Source organism: Lemur catta, chromosome 13 (genome assembly GCF_020740605.2).
Source record: "Lemur catta isolate mLemCat1 chromosome 13, mLemCat1.pri, whole genome shotgun sequence".
Classification (NCBI taxonomy): Eukaryota; Metazoa; Chordata; class Mammalia; order Primates; family Lemuridae; genus Lemur; species Lemur catta.
In genome coordinates, this window is record NC_059140.1 from 5492491 (window position 1) to 5512266 (window position 19776).

Sequence of the window (19776 nt, forward strand, 5' to 3'; positions counted from 1 at the left end):
ATACACATTTTGGTAGATTCATTCTTATGTATTTTATTTGATTGTATTTTATCCTATTAAAAAGTAAACAAGCAAAATAAAATTTTTATTTTAGTAAGAAGAAATTCTGCCAGCAGTCAGGGCAGGCTTCTTCTTAAACGTGCTCTTATGGGCCCGAGTGGCCAGGCCCGCCCTGGCGGCGTGTCGCACACGGCCTCGCTTGCCCCTTGTGCGCCCGGCCCGGTGCCCGCCCCGCCGCTGACAGGCTGTAGCCGTCCCTGGTGCGTAGGCGGCGGCCACTTCACGCTGCCCGCGCTCCGTGGCCGCCGCTCCACACGGTGCTGGCACTTGTGGGCACCAGGTCTGCTGACTGCGCAGCGTCCAGGCGGGGGCCGCGGCTCTGGACACGGCGGCTAGGGACGGTGGCCAGCGTGGCTGTGGTTTTGGGCTCTGGTTGTTCGGCTGGGGCTGCTTCTCCAGCTCGGAGCAGCCATGGGACACCTGGCGGCCGGTCACGGAGCCAGGCCTGCGGCCCGTTGGCTGCCACTCAGTAGGAGCCCAGGCTTGGGGGCCGGGGCTGGAGCTACGCGCGGGTTGCCTCGGGCTCGCCAGGGCCTGGGTGCTGCTGCTGCCGCCGCCTGGTAGGATGTCCGGGGTGGGGAGCTGTGATGGCGGGGCCTGCTGGAGCGGCCTCGCCTTGGCGGTGCCCTTGAGGTTGACGCGGCCATGGGCCCCAGGAGGCCCAGATCACTGCCCAAGGCATGCGGCGCCGCTGACACAGGGAGCATGACAGCCGCCACAGCCCCTGCTATGTTTTATTTTATTCTCGTAGGTACCATGTGATCCACAAATCTGTAATTTTTTAGAAATGAAGATTCTCAGACAAAACCTATCATAATGTGGATTTTTAATGTTTCCAGATGATTCCTATGCACTTTAATGATTAAAGGTAAGTGGGGTATATTGGTTCTCAGGTTCACTACAAGCAGGAATAACCTTAAATACTGACATTTGTATCCCTGACTCAGACATAGTAAGTGACTGAGTCTTTGTCTGAAGCCTGGGTATAGAGATCGTTAAACACTTTCTGGTAAATTCTAATATGCTTAAGTATCATGGGAGGGCAAGTACAGAGTTAACGCTGCAGTTAGCTGCTGCTTCCCTTCTCTAACTTGGGAGGAAACAGACCTAGAAGAAGAAAACATGGAGAGATCTCCCCAGGCAGGGACTGTGAGAAGGAGCAGTGAGCAGCCCCTTCTTGTTGAGCTTTTGTTTTTATAGAGCTTCTCCATCTCTCCAGAGTTTTTCCCTAAAGGATGTTGTTAATTAGCTGGATTTCATCATTTCATAATGTATATGTATATAAAACTATCCTATTGTACCCCATAAATACATACAATGATTACTTGTCAATTTAAAATAAAAATTATAAAACAATAGTGAAATGGGAATTCTTAAGCTGTTTCTGATTGAATTCTCATGAGCCATAAAATATTATGGGATAAGTAAAGACAAATAAGTATACTCAACGGGAAATACCCAAAACTTCTTAAATAAAATTGAGTTGTTTTAAATCATTATTGCCCTTGACAGTACAGCATAAAAGGCTTTCCTTAAAACCCAGTTAACAGCCCAAGGATCCCTACCAAGAAGCTTTGGATAACAGCAGGGCACAACCCTTAAACTGCAAGGTCTAGGTGAATCCTCCCAGCTCTCTGGTCCTCAGACTTGCTCAACAAGCTGTTTGCAGAATGAAATTTTCTCTACCTTTCCTTAGGCGTCCAGCTGGATCATCATAACACAACTGGAAAAAAATCATTCCAAGGTGATATTCTTACTCATCTTCTATATTTAAAAAAATTATTTTATGTGAGAATAAATATTATAACCACATATGCATTGGGTGTTTTTCACAGTATGACCAAGTATGGTATTTATGTAAGTACATTAGTGTGTTTATTTACAACATGATGACAATAACAGTCATGCTGGGAGCACTTGGTACATGCTTAGTGCTAAAATAAGTGGATTTTTAAAAATATTTTATCTCATTCCATCCTCCTAACAGCCTCATCATCCCAGTGTAGACGTAAGAATGCTGAGGGTTAGTAAAGGAAAGTCCTCAAGTAATGGCCATCCCTGAACTTTGGTGTCCCAGGGCCTCTCATAAAACCACCCTCTGCTCCCCATACTCTTGTGTTTTTAAGGCTAGGAGAGCTTGGCTTCCACTGAACCCGAATATGAACAACTCCTGAGTGGTGCTCTGGGGTTCAGATACAGGTTAAAAGTAAACATCACAGCTCTGACTATATAGTAGTCAAGAGTCACTTACGTGATTCCGTCCCCTTTTCAAGGCTATTCTGATGTTCCTTCTATGGGCATTTGGGTGACATGACCCTCTGACCAGTGTGTCTTTCTCTGAGGCAGTCCTGCATAGATGTATTTAACACTTTTTAGAATTTGGGTCTATTTTTCCCAAAATATGCTTGATTTTGATGCTCAATCAAAAATAATAATATCCTGCCATCCCCTTAGGCCCAGCTCTTGTGACTTCTCCTGATTCTTCCATCTTCCTTGAGCCCTGATAATGAAGTTTTCAGTGCTTGCCAGGTATATCCTAAGTAAGAGAGAGTGAGGCATATTGGTCAGCAGCCTCCCATAATGTGGAAGGGACCCTAATACCATAACCAAGCCGTGTGAAGGTGATGGGTTTTATTCTAGCTGAATTGGATATTGGTAGGATCAAGGGGTCCAGGAGGGGGAAATATTCAATACTCAAGATGGCTCAAGTGAGATGATGGCTAACACCCACCTACTAACATCTGTAGTGCCCTCCTAACTAAAGTGATTTTATTTAGTTCTGAGGTCTGCCCTGATGACCAGTCAAGAACGTCAATTTGCCATTCTCTCCTCATTGCATCCAGTGACAGAGACCCTGGAGAGATTTACCTCTCAAACGTTGAGAGGAGATGGAACTGAGAGAGGTGAGCCTATGACTCTTCAGTAACCTCTTTATGACAGAATGACAGGATGTTGTATGAATAGGTGATACAACATCTGCCAGAAGTTCTGGGTGAATCAGAGCTGATGGAAGTGGTATCTGTTCTTCCTTTACTGGAAGATGTGGGAGAGGCTACTTGTGTTTCCTAGAAGCACTGGGAGCAATGTGAGTCTGTTTCCTGGGCAGGAAGAGAGGCTAGGGTGTGACCTGGTTGTGCAGAGTGACCATTAGCCTGGAAATCCTGCCTCATCCACCCCTGTTATCTCCTCTTGACTTTTCATGTTTCCATCCTTCTCTAGCCCATAAGCTTTGACACTAGGTGGAATCTGAACTCAGGTTAATAGTGTCAAATACTATTTCCCCCTACATCTCTGTGGATATTTTCTCCCAGATCAATTCCCAAGTCTTTCAAATATTTTATACTTTTCATACTATTGTAATTGAGATTTTGTGTTTTTTTTTTTTGAGACAGAGTCTCACTTTGTTGCCCAGGCTAGAGTGAGTGCCGTGGTGTCAGCCTAGCTCACAGAAACCTCAAACTCCTGGGCTTAAGCGATCCTACTGCCTCAGCCTCCCGAGTAGCTGGGACTACAGGCATGCGCCGCCATGCCCGGCTAATTTTTTGCTATATATATTTTTAGTTGACCAGACAATTTCTTTCTATTTTTAGTAGAGACGGGGTCTCACTCAGGCTAGTCTCGAACTCCTGACCTCGAGCGATCCACCCGCCTTGGCCTCCCAGAGGGCTAGGAATACAGGCGTGAGCCACCGCGCCCGGCCTGTAATTGAGATTTTTTAAAAATAATTTTCATTATTTATAACTTGTGAATAGAAAGATAATTGATTTTTATATATTGATCTTGCATTCTATAAGCTTAATAAACCCGTTAGTTTTAGAGTTTTTGTAGATTCTATCAGTTTTATGTTTATTTATCATATATATATTTAAATTTAAAAGTAAAAATTTTGTATATTTATTATGTACAACATGATGTTTTAAAATACGTGTACATTATGAAATGGCTGAATTGAGCTAATTAACAAATTGATTACCTCACTTATTATTTTTCTTGTTATGAGAGCACATAAAATCTCTCTGATTTTCAAGAATACAATAGTTATTAACTATAGTTCCCATGTTGTACCATAGATCTCTTGAATGTATTCCTATCAAACTAAAATTTTGTAGCATTTGACCCATATTCCCCTAACCCCTCTTTCTGATTCCCAGGTAACCACCATTCTACTCTGATTCTGTGAGTTTAACTTTTTTTTAGATTTTAAATATGAGTGAGATCATGTGGTGGTTTTTGTGTGTGTGTGTGTGTGTGTGTGTGTGTGTGTGTGTGTGTGTGCTTGGCTTATTTCACTTAACATAATGTCCTTTCCACCCATCCATGTTGTAACAAAGGCCAGAATTTCCTTCCCTTTCATGGGTGAAAAATATTCCCTTCTGTGTCACATTTTCTTTATTCATCAATCAAGTGGAGCATTTGTACTCAAAACTTCCAAATGCTGTATAAAATAGACTATTACAGAAAAATCTCATCTATATCTACACATAGAAATATGTAAAATAAAATACTAGTAAAAAAATCCCAATTGATTATTAAAAACAACACATAATAACAAAATGCAGTTTATATCTGAAATTGTAGAGGAATTCAATATTAGGAAATCTGCCGATAATGTTTAGTTTCGTAAATATAAATAGAATAGTCACTGAACCATATTCATACATACAAAAATGTCTTTTGAGCAGAATGTAATGTATAATACTATTTATTTGAAACCATCAAAATTAGGAATTTCAAACTTGACAAAATGGTCTTCATATTCATGGAGAACATGAGGGAGGTTCCTACTATTTTCAGAAATAATACTAAAAAGCACAATATTGTCTATAGTATTCATTAAATTTGCAGTGACTTTTATCCAAAGTTATTGATGGTGGAAGAAGATATGGAAACAAATATGTTGAGACTGAATTTGCAGATGAAATGATTATATGTCTGGAAACACAAAGGAATTGGTAGAAGAAAACCTAATCCAAAAAATACCTTGGTAAACTAATACAATATAACATTGATTTACAAAACTGTAGCCCTTGTAAGTATAATTCATAATCATTTTTTAATACAGTGTGAGAACACCACAATGAAAGAGTATATACATTTTAAAAAGTAAAGCAAAATTACTTGAGAACACATATAATTGAAAATGTACAGAGCTATGTGAGCTAAATAATAAAGAGTTCCTGAAATGTATGAATGAAGACTTAAACAAATGGAAAGTCATATCTTATTCTTGGATAGAAACACTCAATAACATAGAGAAGTCATTTATCCTGAAGATAACTTCAACATTGTATTTGTTCTCATAATAGATTCTTTACTGATATGGGAACAGATTTTTTTTTTTTTTAGCTAGCAATAATTTTGCAAAGTAGACATGGAGGAACAATCATACAAGAATAGCCAAAATCCCTGGAAAAGAAACACATGAGAGTATTTGGTCTTATAATAAATTAAAACACATTAAAATATTCTATAACTAAAGCAGTGTGGTGTTGATGCAAAAACAGGCTAACAGACCAGGACAGTAGAAAATTCAGAAATCTAACAAGGGGCATAAGAGAAGTTATGCAACAGAAACTACAGAGGGGGAATAATATTTGGTGTTTGGAAACTGGATATTCCTTAAAAAAGAAAAAGATGAAAATGGATTTATTCTTCACTCATTATAGTAAGATAAATAACAAAGGAGAAATGTAAATGGCAAAAAATTGAAAACATACAAATGGTAGAAGAAAACATTGGTAAATATTTCTATAAGCTGTGAGAAGAAGTCTGACCTGTGACTCAGACCAAGAAATGTTAAGAACAAGAACAAAAAAAAAAAATGATAAAGTACGCAGTATGAAACCAGAATATTGTGCATGGTAGGAAGCACCATAAGTCAAGTAAAAAAGGAAAATGCCAAATGGGATATAAGATGGGACAATTTGAACTCAAAAACAGATATAGACTATAGTGTATAGTATCAAAAATCAAAAAAATGTACTATCCAAAATACAAAAAATAATATTAGGAAAAATATCATTTATATGTTTTCTTTATTTGCTAGATTGCATCATCATTATTATGATAATGGGTAAAAGAAAGAATTAAGCTTTTATTCTTTCTTTCCTGGTAGGTTAGTTTTGAATGTAATGAAGAGCTCATGAGAAAATTACAATATTTAATAGAAGAATGAGAAATACTGCATGCAGAGGATATAATAGAATTAGTAAACTGCTATTTTGCGACCCTCAGTGAAATTAGAAAAATACTATTAATAACAGTAAATGATAAATAATTATATGAAAGAAACAGGCAGACATTCCCTGGAGCCGTTGATCAACCTTAATATAAATAAATGTGGGAAAATCAGACATGTGCATCCAAATGCACTGTTTTGGGATGTTCTGGAAGCTTAAAATACAGACTGGCTTTGAAAGATTTTAGTATACCCACCCCCCAAAAAAACCTTCATTAATATGATATTGATCACATATTGCAACAATATTTTGTATATAATGAATTAAATAAACTATGATTTCACATTTCTTTTATGTTGTTGCTACTAGTAAAATTAAAATGACACATGTGGTTCCTACTTTATTTCTAGAAGGCATTGCAGCCTGAGAGGATTGTCTCCATTTTCAAAACTCAGGCTGCCTCCTCAAAATCCTAGAGGCCGTGAAGTTTGTAAAAATCTGATTTTTTTTTTTTTTTTTTTTTTTTGAGACAGGGTCTCACTCTGTCACCTGGACCATAGTGCAGTGGTCCGATCATAGATCACCGCAGCCTCCAACTCCTGGGCTCAAGTGATCCTCCTTCCTCAGCCTCCGAAGTAGCTGGGACTATAGGTGCACACCACCAGGCCTGACTAATTTTTTCAAAACATTTTTTATAGGGATGGTTTTGTTCGGGTTCATCTCAAACTCCTGGCCTCAAGTGATTCTCCTGCCTTGGCCTCCCAAAATGCTCACAGGTGTCAGCAGCCGTGTCTGGCCCAAAATCCGAAATTTTAAAATATTTGTCATTATAGTTTCCAGTTTTGAATATCATGTATGTTATTAATATATTACTCATAATGGATATAACCTTATATACAAGGTTAGATGCAAATGTCCTCCAAGCGGTGCCAGGTCCATCTAGGGAGAGGAAGTCTTGATTGCAGCTATGGATATGTGGGATCCCATCACCTGTCACTCAGGAGTTTAAGGGGCAGGGCCTGAGGCCCTATCCAATCAGGAGTGCCGGGCTGGAACTGTCCAATCAGCCTCACAGTGGTAGAAGAAGGGGCGGCTTCTACTATCTGGCGGGGCCTTTGTCTTTTGTGCCAAGCCACCAAACTTGGTCCGTGTTCACTGCTCCTCTGCTTTGGAAGGTCCCTGTGTCACTGCCGCTGCTTCTGTCACTCTGTGACCTGAAGTTATTGAAAGCTCTGTAAGGATGTCAGGACAACACAGAGACTGGGAAATGGTGTGCGGGCCTGGGTGACAAGTCCCCGCTGGGCCAGCTCAGCCCTCAGTTCTCTCTGGCCACAGGGTTGGGACTGGAAACATAGCCAGGACTCCTGGGGCCCTGTCATATTCTCACATGTGACTTTGGCCCTGACCAAAGCCCTCTCTGCGTAGTTCTGTGCCTGAAGGACTACGTGTTCCCCAGATTGTGTGCTGCTGATGGGATGATCTTCAGGCAAGAATCCCGATTGGGTGTGCAGGATTCATGCATGAAAGGAGCTGGGATCCGTGGGGTCCCCAGTCTGGCCTTTATCCTGTTAAAAATTAAACTAAAGCATAGTTAGAACATTAAAGAGTTTAGAGCAAACAGCAATTTATGAATCGGGGAGCAGCCAGCCATGATTTGTTTTGGGAGGTCCACCAGAAGGACTTGGAGGAAAGGCTTTTATAAGGTGTATGACGAAGCAAGCCCAATTCAGTAATTGCTTGGGTACCATTATGTAGTCGCCCTATTTGAACTATCTAGGTAGCTATCTTATGGTTACATACTCAGAAGTTAATTGGTGGTTTGTGATTGGTTAAGCCTAAATTTTATTTCTAAGTTAGTAATTTATTAAAAAATGCATTTGAATTAGATGTTGGTATTATTAGGTAGGAACCCAGGACACTAGAGTCAGTTCAGTCGAATTGGCTCCTATTTAGTTATTTAACACTCCGCAGAGGGACTTGTTTTCCCTTGCATTTCCTGAAGGTATGCCAAGCCTAACGCTTCTAGGGCTTGCAGTAAAATAATAAATTTCCAGTTCCTTTTTCACATTTCCAAATGCCAACTTCCTCTTTGTAATTCACATCATCCACTATTTTTCCTTTATTGTATTTTTCAAAGAGACAGAGTATCTTAATTGTTAATCTTTTTTTTACAGAGTAGTGAGTGGCTCTTTTAAAAATATATATATATTTTTTCTGTTTCTGAACAGTTCACGTGAGACAAATTCAGAGAATATTCACGGGTGGGAGATGTCCCAAGTGATAGGGTGGCCTGACTTGGCACTTGAATCAGACATGTCTGTTTTCTCTTTTTTATTTATTTTATTTTTTTTATTCTTATTTCAGCATATTGTAGGGGTACAAAAGTTTAGGTTTTCTTGTCGTCACTGCCCTACCCTGAGCTTGTCACCTTGAAAAAATATGTTCACTTATTTCAAATGAGTTTTTCATCAACTTGAAAATGAATTTTATTCGAAGCTGGAAGCATTCTAAACAAAAAAGATAGAAAAGAAAAAAAATAAAATGAATTTTAGCAGTAAAGCTTGAAAGATATGAAAGTATTTTCAAACTGGCAAGAAAAATGTAGATTTCAGGAAAAAATCTAGTCATTCCATTTGTTAAAAATTCTTACCTTTCCCCCCTCCCCCAGCCCTCCACCCCCAGACTGAGTATAGTAAGTTTATCAGTTCTGTTCTTTATTTAGACGTGATTTTAAATGGAATTCCAGGGCTTAGCTTTGGGAACTACTTGGGAACAGAAATAGGAAAAATCCTTCTTACATTTTGGTTGAATGAATACATTTACACAAGAAAGTGTGGTAGAAAAATTGATGAATGACAGAGATTCACCAGAACATCTATGCCTCTATTTTTTGCAGGGAGGAGAATTTGTGACAGTGGGTAAGTCTGTTTTGTATCCTATTATCTAGATGTTGGAGTTTAATGCTAAATCCTATGAAATGGGATTTGGCAATATGGGATTTGGCAATGTCAGGTTTGGGGACCAGATGGCAGGTCCGTGTTCTTGGTTCCCAGTACCAAAGAATGGTTACTGGTACCCAGTTGGCAGAGCAAAGGAGTGGACCAAACAGATGCAAGCAAGCAAAGTGCCAAAGTTTATTAAAGCATAGGACAGTCCAGAGATGGAATGGGTCAACCCCCACGAGTAGAGGAGACCCTGTGTCTAACAAGATTTTCCTTTTTATACTGATTCCCTAATTTTATGTTAAGGTGAGGGGGGGGGTGGAATATTCATGGTTCTTCTGGGCAAAAGGTGGAGAATTCCCAGAATGGTGAATCCTTTCCCCTTTTCTATCCTTGTAAGGCAATTTCCTGGGGTTGCCATGGTATTTGTAAACTGTCATCGTGCTGGTGGGTGTGATTTTTACTATGTTAATAAGGGTAGGTCACTAGAGGGTACTGTTACCACACGTGTATGCTTGCTCCAGAGACCCACATTTGTGGCTTTGATCATATCTCCACTTTGTGGCCTTTCAACCTCTTTCTGATTGTTCAGTCCTTGGAAGCCGCTTTGACACATCATCTCCTCCTTCTTGGAAGCCCCTCTTCTGGTCAATTTGTTCCTCCTAGTAGATAAAGCATCTCCTAATGTCATTTATTTCTCAATGGAACCATCCCCCCAGGAAAAAGCATCCGTGTTCCTTCCTCCTTGTCCCAACCTAACAGCAACTCCTACATGCATTTACTAAATTATGTGTTATAGAATTAATAATTAAATTACCTGTTTATTGCCTAAAAAGGATAGATACTTTTGCTTTTCCTGTTCCTGTAAGACATTTAAGTGCCTTACAATTTCTGTGATATTATGATACATATATTTTGTTTTCTCCCATGATTCTTGGCCTTCAGCTCCTGTAAGCTTTACTATTTCCTAAGTGACTAGAGCAATAAGAAGAATTGTGTTAGATTATTTGGTCTTGTGTCCTTGGTTTTTGAAGTATTAGGTTATTAAGTATGAAATGTTCAATTTCCATAAGTTCTAAGTTTGGCAGTTGATATCTCTGACATTTCACTTTCACACATCTTGTTTTATTTTTATTGTGAAGGTACATCCTCATTCTTTCAAGCAAATGGATTGGCTTGTGATTATCTTTCAAATTTTTTTAGAACAATTTTTGTGAAACCGTGGTTAAGTTAAAACTTCATATTATTTTCGAGTGTGAGTTCTGTAGTAGAAAGAATGCAGCACAGACAGCTTTAAATAATCACCGAAGTATTTGGGAAGGATGTAGCTAATGAACGCAGAGTACATCAATGGTTTGAGAAGTTCCATTCTGGTGATTTTAATCTTGAAAATAAGCCACGTAGACAACCTGAGACCAAGGTAGTTAATGATGAGCTGAAAGCTGAACTGGAAGGGAATCCATCTCAACCTACATGTGAATTAGCAGCAAGGTTTGACTTTACTATTCCAACAATACTGGACCATTTGAAACAAATCAGCAAGGTGAAGAAGCTGCACAGATGGGTACCACATGAATTAAACAAGCATCAGAAGAGAAATTGTCTCAAAGATTGCTTTTTCTTTGCTGTCATGACATAAACGCAAACCATTTCTACATTGTATTGTTACATGTGCTGAAAAGATGGATTCTTTTTGACAATCGCAAGCATTTGGCACAGTGGTTGGATAAAGATGAAGTGCTAAAACAGTCCAAAACCAGATATTCATCAAAAAAAGCTTATGGTGTCTGTTTGGTGGTCCAGCGCTGGTATTATCCATTACAGCTTCATGAAACCTGGTCAGTTAGTTACATCGGATGTGTACTGCAACTAGTTGGATGAAATGATGAGGATACTGGTGATTAAGCAGCTGAGATTGGTCAATAGAGACAGGGCAATCCTCTTGAAAGACAATGCTTGAAAGACATGTCACACAAACAACACCGCTCAAACTACAGAGGCTGGCCTTGGAAACTCTCTGTCATCCACCATACTCACTTCTCAACAAGCTGTGGAAAATGCCTTTTGCAATTTCTTCACCACTTGCTCTCCAGGCTTTGTCGCTGCTGGCATAAACAAGCTACCATTAAGATGGCAAAACTGTGTCAATAGTTTAGGTGCATATTTTGATTAACTGTACTGCCTCTTGTTTGAGATCATTCAAAATTGGATAATTTATATTTAATGACCTAATAGCTCCTGACTAGTAAAGGTGAAAGATTGTCTTTTGTTATTTACAACAAGCCCTTTCAAACACTTGAGCTTATGGGGTTTTTAGTTTGTTTTATTTCTTTTGTTTATGCAACCCTCAAGTAGAACCACAATGAGCTTATGTTAATAAGGGGATTTGTGGAAAGTCCCTAGAAACCACTGGATGGGAGGTTGGTTGCCAGGGGAACCAGCCACATGCTCAGAGGAATGGAGTTTTCAGTCCCACCCCCAACCTCTGGGGAGAAAAGAGGGGCTTAAGGTTAAGTTGATTACGAGTCACCTATGGTTTACTTAATTATACCTATGAAATGAAGCTTCTATAAAAACCCGAAAGGGTGGGGTTTGGGAAGCTTCCAGATAGCTGAACACATGGAGTTTCCTGGAAGGTGATGATTCTGGCAAGAGCATGAACGTGTACTCCATCCCCCATCTTCAGGTAGGTAGTGTTGGATTTGAACCGACTTTGAGAACAACCAGCTGGTGTCTCCTGCAAAACTGATTGCTTGCATGTTGATAGGGTGAAGTCCTCACACCTTTGATCGCAGAACTGTTCTGTGTTGATTGTTGTGGTATGAGAGGAGAGGAAAAACACTTATGGTTTGAGGTTTTTTACTCCTCAGAATTTCCTTTCATCTTATAAACATAAACACTGAGGTTGAGTGATTATGCTGGCTTATTTAAAACCTGCATATTTTCTCATTTAAAATTATATAAACAACCCTGATTAAAAAGCAGATGCCTGAACCTGATGACTCCAAACAAAGGCCAATCTTGAACCTGCCAAAGGAGATCACTGAAGGCCCAGTTAGTTCTTCCTGGGGAGCCTCCGCTGCAGGTTTCCCAGCCTGCTCACAACAACCATGGAAGGAGCACTTGATAAAATATTTCTGCCATGTAATTGCTATTTGCCTAAGTATTTAAAAATTTTACTCCATGATTTCAGTTTAAGGTTTTTATTTTCTTGGTTAAAAATATAAGTCGATTGAGTTGTATGGTCTGAAGAAGAGGGGATGATTTTTGAAATATGTTGTTTGTTTTATGCTGAGTTTAAAAAGTAATATAATTCACCATGGACTTACCATCCAGGTGAATAAATAAGCAGTTGGGCTTTGGGCAATTCTGGTGTGTCTCCCTGGAGGTGACCCAACTTCTGATTCTTTTCATTGTTCTTTGTAGCTTAACCATCTGTTTATCATGAAGCAGAGTTTTCCTCAGTTTTGCCCCTTTTGAGTTTTCATTAACTTAATGTTACCATTACTATATCATTAAAATTATGCTGAAAAAGTTTTTTTGATGGTTTCTGGCCTCATTCTGTTGCACACATGCTGCTGTCTTGAGTCTGTGTCACCTAATTTACTCACCCATTCTAATGCTTTTGAAACTTGAGTTGATTCAAGTTTATTTTATGATATTGTTGACAGTGTGATTCTTGATTTGTTCTCAAATGTTATCTCTTTTTAAATTTGTCAACCTAAAGAAATAAACTAAGACACAAAATATAATTTTAAAGAATTTACTTGAGCTAAGTTGGGGACAGCTGACCGGAAGGCTTGGACCCAAGAAACCTTGGATATAAGCTCCATTTTTTTTTTTTTTTTTTTTTTTTTACAAGCATGTTCTTAAAGGCAAAAAGCAGAGAAGGATTGGGCCAATAAAAAGTTATTTGTCAGGAGTTCTCATTGGTTTACCAAACATTAATTAGTGATTGGCTATACATTGTTGAACTATATGGTATAAATTATGGTGTCCAGGATGTGAAATTATAAATTTATAGCAAGTTGTGGTGTCAGTAAGTCTAGAGTCCACAGAGCAAGCAGCTTCAAGAGATGATAACTTAGCTCAAGGGTCAAGGAGTAGAGTAGGATATGAATGCTGACTCATCTCTGTGACTCTCTGGGCCTAATAATTTAGAGGAGGCTTGTATTCCTTAAATGACAAAGTTCATTTTTTTTTCTAATTTTCCCCTTTTGATCAAATTTCTTTTTGAAAGGACTCATGATCAATGTCTAAGTTTCAAGCTGTTTCTCACCACTGAGAGGGCTTATTCCCAGATAGTCCTGTCTCATGTTGGGTGAGAGGGAAAGGGGAGATGTCTCAGTAAGGAATTGTATAAGTGCCCCTAAACCAAATTGGAATGGCGTTACAAAGTGACAAAAATGAGACTTTAGTCAAGTCATTGGTTTACCTAGTTGCCGTCACTTATTTTATTATTTCTAGTCTTCAGGATACCATGATTTTAATTTCTTGGAAGAAGTAAAATAATGAGAGATACATAGCATTAATAATTTTAATAGTAGAAATATAATGCACATAAGGATTATGAAAAGAGAATCTGTATTCCAGAACAACAAGAACAACAACACGTATTCCATTAGAGAACCAACTAAAAACATCATGAAGAAAATTAAATCCAGGTTCTTTTTTAGAGACTTGTTGTAACCAAGTGGCTTCTTTTCAAATTCTTCCTAGATTAGTTTCAACATCATCGGAAGTATTTGTGTATGTACGACAAGAGGTATTCCCACCACACATACACTTCCTTGCTCAGCTAATACATAATCTAAAGCAATGTGACTGCCTAGTACAACCTCAGCCAGTGCATCAGTTGCTTTTTGTTGAGCTGTGATAGAGGGAGCAATTTCATTAGCAGCTTTTCCTAAGGTTGATTTCTAATGATGGGTTTATGTGAAGTGTTACCCACAAAGGCAAAAGCATGCTCCCAGTGAAATTCATGGAGCTATATTTTTTCCATGGCCAGGCAGATAATTAGCATTTTTCCCCAAATAGAATACCCACCTAAAATAGATTGGTGATCTTGCCTAGAGAAAAGTTTGAGGAAGCTAGTCCAGTGTTGGCTTTCTTCAAGTTACCTATAGATAGAGGGGTGGCCAAATATCCTAAGAAACATTGTCCTTCAATTTAGCAGCACAGGGATTGGCCAATAATACCTGATATGATTTCTTCCAATGTGGTTGGAGGGACTGTTTTATTTAATGTCATTTCCAATAAAATTTCTAGGTTGGCAGTCATGACCGTTGACATCTGCATCTCCTGGGAGCTGACTGTTAAAAATCCTTAATTAATTTATATATTTTTTAATGAGACACTTTCTAAGGCCTTTGCAATAATGTAGAATATTGTTTTAAAAAGAGCTGGTTTGTAGGCTACTTCATGCAGGTCCATGGGCCTTCCTGTTACTATTTTAAAGGGAGAAAGCTGTTTTCCAAATGTGGTAGAAGGTAAGGCCACAGTCTTCCTGCACTGGGCTTGTGTCCCGGGGGCATGGGTCCTGCCTGCCTGCCCAAGCTGCCTGTGGGCAATCTGGGCAAAGCACAGCTGCGGATCCACTCTGAGGCCGGTCAGCTGGGAATGGCCGAGTTTCCCAGAGACTGTCTTCCAGCACAGAGCACTTTTGCGGTTGCTATAGCAGGGAAGGGGCTATCCTTACAAGCCAGCTTGAGCCAAAATTAATTTCTGGGATGCCAGGAATGGAGGAGGTGCAGAAGAGAGAAGGTCCAGGTGCAAGAATGCGTCCTCTCTTGTCCCTCGTGGCACCCCCCTGCAAACTGAGAGCCCTGTGTTCTGCTGCCGGCCTGGAGGGGAGCCCCTTTACCCTCTAACTGGGCTCCAGGCCTCGCTGGATTTGGTCTGTGCCACGGATCTCTTTTCTCTCTCAGCTTCACAGCTCCCTCTGTGGAGTCCCTGGACTTCTCTGCTGTCTCTCCCCGTGATCCACATCTGAGCCTGATTGTTCTCCACCCTCCTCAGTCCAGCCCTCTACTCTTCAGCCACAAGTGTCTGACAAGCTGTTTCTCTAGTTGGTCATCTTGGCAGTCGTACTGCTCACAAGTTTTTAAAACAGAAAAGCAGATAAAAGGAATATACATTTGGGGGCTGTATTTTTTTTTCTCATTAAAGCTTCTAGATGCTAGAGGCATCCCACCTAGCAACCTGTTTTTCATTCCTGCAGATCCAGTAGTTGCTCCACAAGTTAAAAAAAGGTGATTTTCTATATGTTTTTAGTTGTCCAGATAATCTTTCTATTTTTTAATAGAGACATGGTCTCGCTCTTGCTCAGGCTGGTCTCGAACTACTGACCTCAAGCGATCCTCCCGCCTTGGCCTCCCAGAGTGCTAGGATTACAGGCGTGAGCCACTGTGCCCGGCCCTGTATATTTTCTTCTTAAAATGACTGATAGGGAAAAAGAAGAGAAATAGAAAGACTGGGACTTTCATTAGAATCCTGCTTGGAATTTGGAGACACTTAGTACCTGACTCCCAGGGTATTACTATGAAGATTAATTCTTATAAATGTGATATTCCCAGTACAGAGCTCTGTAACATACTTGTGAGCACATGGTACCTGCTCAGTAAACACTGCATTAACACATGTGTACATTTTGTTTTACAAATGTAGGCTTACTCAGACATTGCTGCCTTCTCCAGCCTTCTGTAACTTTAAATGGCCGGCAAAGAATGTGATCTTTCATGACAAAATTTGTGTTGTGATAAGAGTGTTGGGTGTAACGGATTCTGTGTGCTCTGCCTGCTGTCTCCAGCTGAGTGCTACTGATAATGGGTCTAAGGAAAACATCATCTGCATTTACAGGGGACTTGTTATAGAAGCCAATTTGTAGACCTTTTGCAAACCTGCAGAACCACATTACTTACAGTGGGGCATGGAATACCAAAGGATTCATATGCACATAGAAGCTTGAGAGGCAAGAATTAGCTAAGTGGTTCTCACCCCAGGCTTCCAGTTAACATCACATGGCCAATTTGAAGACATGCCATCACTTGTGCTGTCCCTCACAGGTTCTGTTTTCTGTGATTAGATTCAGGTTATGATTTAATTTTCCCACTGGTATCACAGTGGTGATTATGTCCATCTGTGCTCATTGACACCTGATACCAATTTGTCCCATTACAGTAGATGGTAACTTCATTCACTTGGTTAAGGGGCTCTTTGCCAGATTCCTTCCCTATAAAGTTAATTTTTTTTCTCTTTGTTATTAATGCTATCTTGGGTGACTTTACTGAGTGATGTGTATAAACCATCATATTTAATGCAAAAATCTCCTTTATATTTTCCATTTACTTGTAGCTTGCTTGGGGGTTAAAGGCTATCATAGTTGTTGACTAGAGATACTGCTTTTGAAATTGGTACATTTAAAACAGCCCTTCAGTAGGTTTCCATTTTATTCTACCCTCATGTCACAAACATATGCTTCTTTATTACTTGTCTGTATTTTCAGAGAAAGGGAACAAGAATTAACATATAAATAATTATTTAAGCATCTTAAAACTCTAAAATACAACAGGGCCCATGCAATCAATGAAACAAAAACACTGAAAAATAATACAGGGCTCTGAAATAATAGCTCTTATTTTTGCTTATTTCATTGTGTGTGGTCTGCATAGTATGTTTAAAAATCATCAACAGATTTATAAATTTTTTACAATTAAATATATTTATTTACACAGAAGTGTTCTACTCTCACTTTTAATATGTGTATACTTACCATTTCTATATATTTGTCTACAGATAATGTAAGTGTTATTTGACCAATTTTGTGTTGCTGCCTTCTTAAATTGTTTTATTACTGTTCTCAGTTATGAAAGCTCCTCTGAACATTGTTTTGGGGTTGTCTGTATACCTGTATATTGGCCTGTATATCCCTTTGAAATAAATTCTAAGTTATATAAACTGGGTTAAAACCCAAGCTGTATTGTTTACTGGATAGGTGACAAAATGTTCTTATAAAAGAGGAAGAATGCTATTATTTTTCTCATAAATTATTTTTGTGCTTTTTAGCATTAATATATGAAAAATTCTAGAATGATATCTAGTATGTAGTAAATGTTCAATGGATTGCTGCTATTCTTGCTATTATGTTATAACCTGAGAGTTCATAAAACTCTCAATTCCACATCATCCATGAATTATTCCCTCAGTGTTCTCCCTCTGCTGTTCACAAGTGTGGCTTTTAGACCTGAGGCATTGGCATCTCTGGTGAGCTTGTTAGAAATGCTGAATCTCAGGCCTCACCCAGATCTCCTGAATCCAAACCTGCATTATAACAAGATCTCCAATTTATTGCTGTACACAATAAAATTTGAGAAATATGCGTCTAACTCCCCATGACTTTTCCATCTGAGGAATATACACAACTGATTCTGTATGATGTAAATATAGCACTCACAAATGTTATTTGTGTTGATGCTTTAGTTTTATATTTTATATTCTATATAAGCGTAGTATCTATATTAATTTTGTGGATCATACATCATTCCCTTTCCACAGAGAATATCTTAAGGAATATTGGTGTGTTAAAATGTATCTTCTTGTGTAATTCAGGTCACTCATATATGTCAGAGCCAGTATTTTTAAATCTCTCATTTTAAGAACTCTGCTCATGGCCACATGGTCAATACTTACTTATCATTATTATTATTATTTATTTATTTTACTTTTTCAGGGACTGTTGACATTTAGGAATGTGGCCATATACTTCTCTCTGGTGGAGTGAGAATACCTGAACCCTAAGAATTCTGTCCAAAGCCACATGGTCAATGTGTTTTTTTTTTTTTTTATTTTTATTTCAGGGACTGTTGACATTCAGGGATGTGGCCATAGAATTCTCTCCAGAGGAGTGGGAATACCTGGACCCTGCTCAACAGAATTTGTATAGGGATGTGATGTTAGAGAACTACAGGAACCTGGTCTCTTTGGGTGAGAATCACTTGCTTCCAGAATATTTAATATATCCAAAGTGTTTTATTTCTTTCCTTTATAGACCATTTCTTGGGAGCTTGTGCTTTGAATGAATGAGTTTCAGATTCCTGCTTTCAAACAAAGAATTGATGTACAAAAAAACCTTTATGTTTGACCTTGATTTTTACCCTATTGGGGGTGATTTGCAAATTTCACTACAGTTTAGTGGTGATTCTAGAAATTCAATGACATAAAATATTTTCTATACCTTAAAATCTAATTCTATTTTTTAATTTTTGATTCAGTCATACTTAAAATTGAAGCACAGGATCCACAAATTTAAAATGCTTCCTAAATATTCTGCAGGGGCTGTGAGGAAATAGTATTTTGGAAAATAATTTTCTAGAATCTTTTATAATATTCTCTCTTCTCTACTGAGTTCAATACTAAGTTGGAAATTGAAGAACCCCAAACAATCTTCATGTGTCTTTTTCTAATAAAGTAGAGCTTGCCATCTCTAAGCTGGACCTGGTCACCTTTTTGAAACAAACGGAAGAACCCTGGAATGTGAAAAGAGAGGAGACAGTAGCCAAACACCCAGGTAGGTGGGAGTGAATGCAGTAGATAACACAGGTGAGAGGGCCAAAGGTCAAGCAGAAAACCAGACCTTAAAATTTTTTTTTAATGTTAATTTTTTTCTTTTTTTTTTATTATTATTTCAGCATATTGTGGGGGTACAAAAGTTTAGGTTATGTGTATTACCCTTGCCCCCCCCACCCCCAGTCAGAGCTTCAAACGTGCTTAAAATGTTAAGAAGCTCTGGTGAAATGAAACTAATCTTTGAGAAGCCTAGGTTTATTTCTCTTGCAATCTTAGAAGTACGTCTTATTTCTCATGCTCTTAAATTATCTGAGGATTGATTCTCCTTAAGATTGTGAAAAAAATTATCTGAGAATTCCATTTGTGCTTTAGTGATCTTCCATCAAATTCACAGTAAGAGCCAAAGTCCTCCCCTTGGCCTGTTGAGGGGAAGATCTGACTGCTCTTCCATACCTTTGGAGATCGTGGGAAAGTGTTTGTATATTTCTCACTACCTCTATGTTCAACCATTTCTAAAGTTCTGTTTTTGCCGCATGTCAGAAGTGTGTGAACGTAGTGAGGGAAATAGTGGTATTTGGTTCAGAAATTTCAGGAGTTCTATAGAAAGATGTCAAATATTTTATGTTTTATTAATTTTCTATCTTATGGAGGTTTTAAAGACAATTCTACAGAAATGGAGACTCTAATTTCATCAGAGTACAAATCCTCTCCCTTTAATTAAATATAAAATGTTAAATTTTTAATTAGATATTTAATTTTAAAATATTTATTGAAAAAATCTAATTATATATTTTACAGCAACAGTTTGTTTTTCCTAGCCTGAACTAAGGTTAGAAATTTAAATTGTTTATGCACAATTTCCACATGTGGAAAATAGTTTGTGTTCTATTTTCCACATAGATTCTGAACTAAGAACAAAGTCTGTGAGGAGCTTAGTGTATAGTGAACTTTTGACTATTACCTTATATCTTAATAATTATCATTTTATAATTTTGTTTGGTAAGTATGCAGCTTACTGAGAATGTGTCCTT

At 38.5% G+C, this 19776-nt stretch overlaps 2 protein-coding genes across 2 annotated transcripts in view; both read left to right on the forward strand.

The window, feature by feature from the left end:
* Window positions 1-19776, forward strand: part of LOC123649449 (zinc finger protein 345-like) — a 62302-nt gene that overhangs the window by 25644 nt on the left and 16882 nt on the right. The window lies entirely within an intron of this gene.
* Window positions 2590-18760, forward strand: LOC123649000 (putative protein ZNF720). Its single transcript, XM_045566955.1, has 3 exons — window positions 2590-2963; window positions 18037-18163; window positions 18651-18760. Exons 1-3 carry the CDS (start codon window positions 2949-2951, stop codon window positions 18758-18760), a joined length of 252 nt encoding a protein of 83 aa, XP_045422911.1. The 5' UTR covers window positions 2590-2948.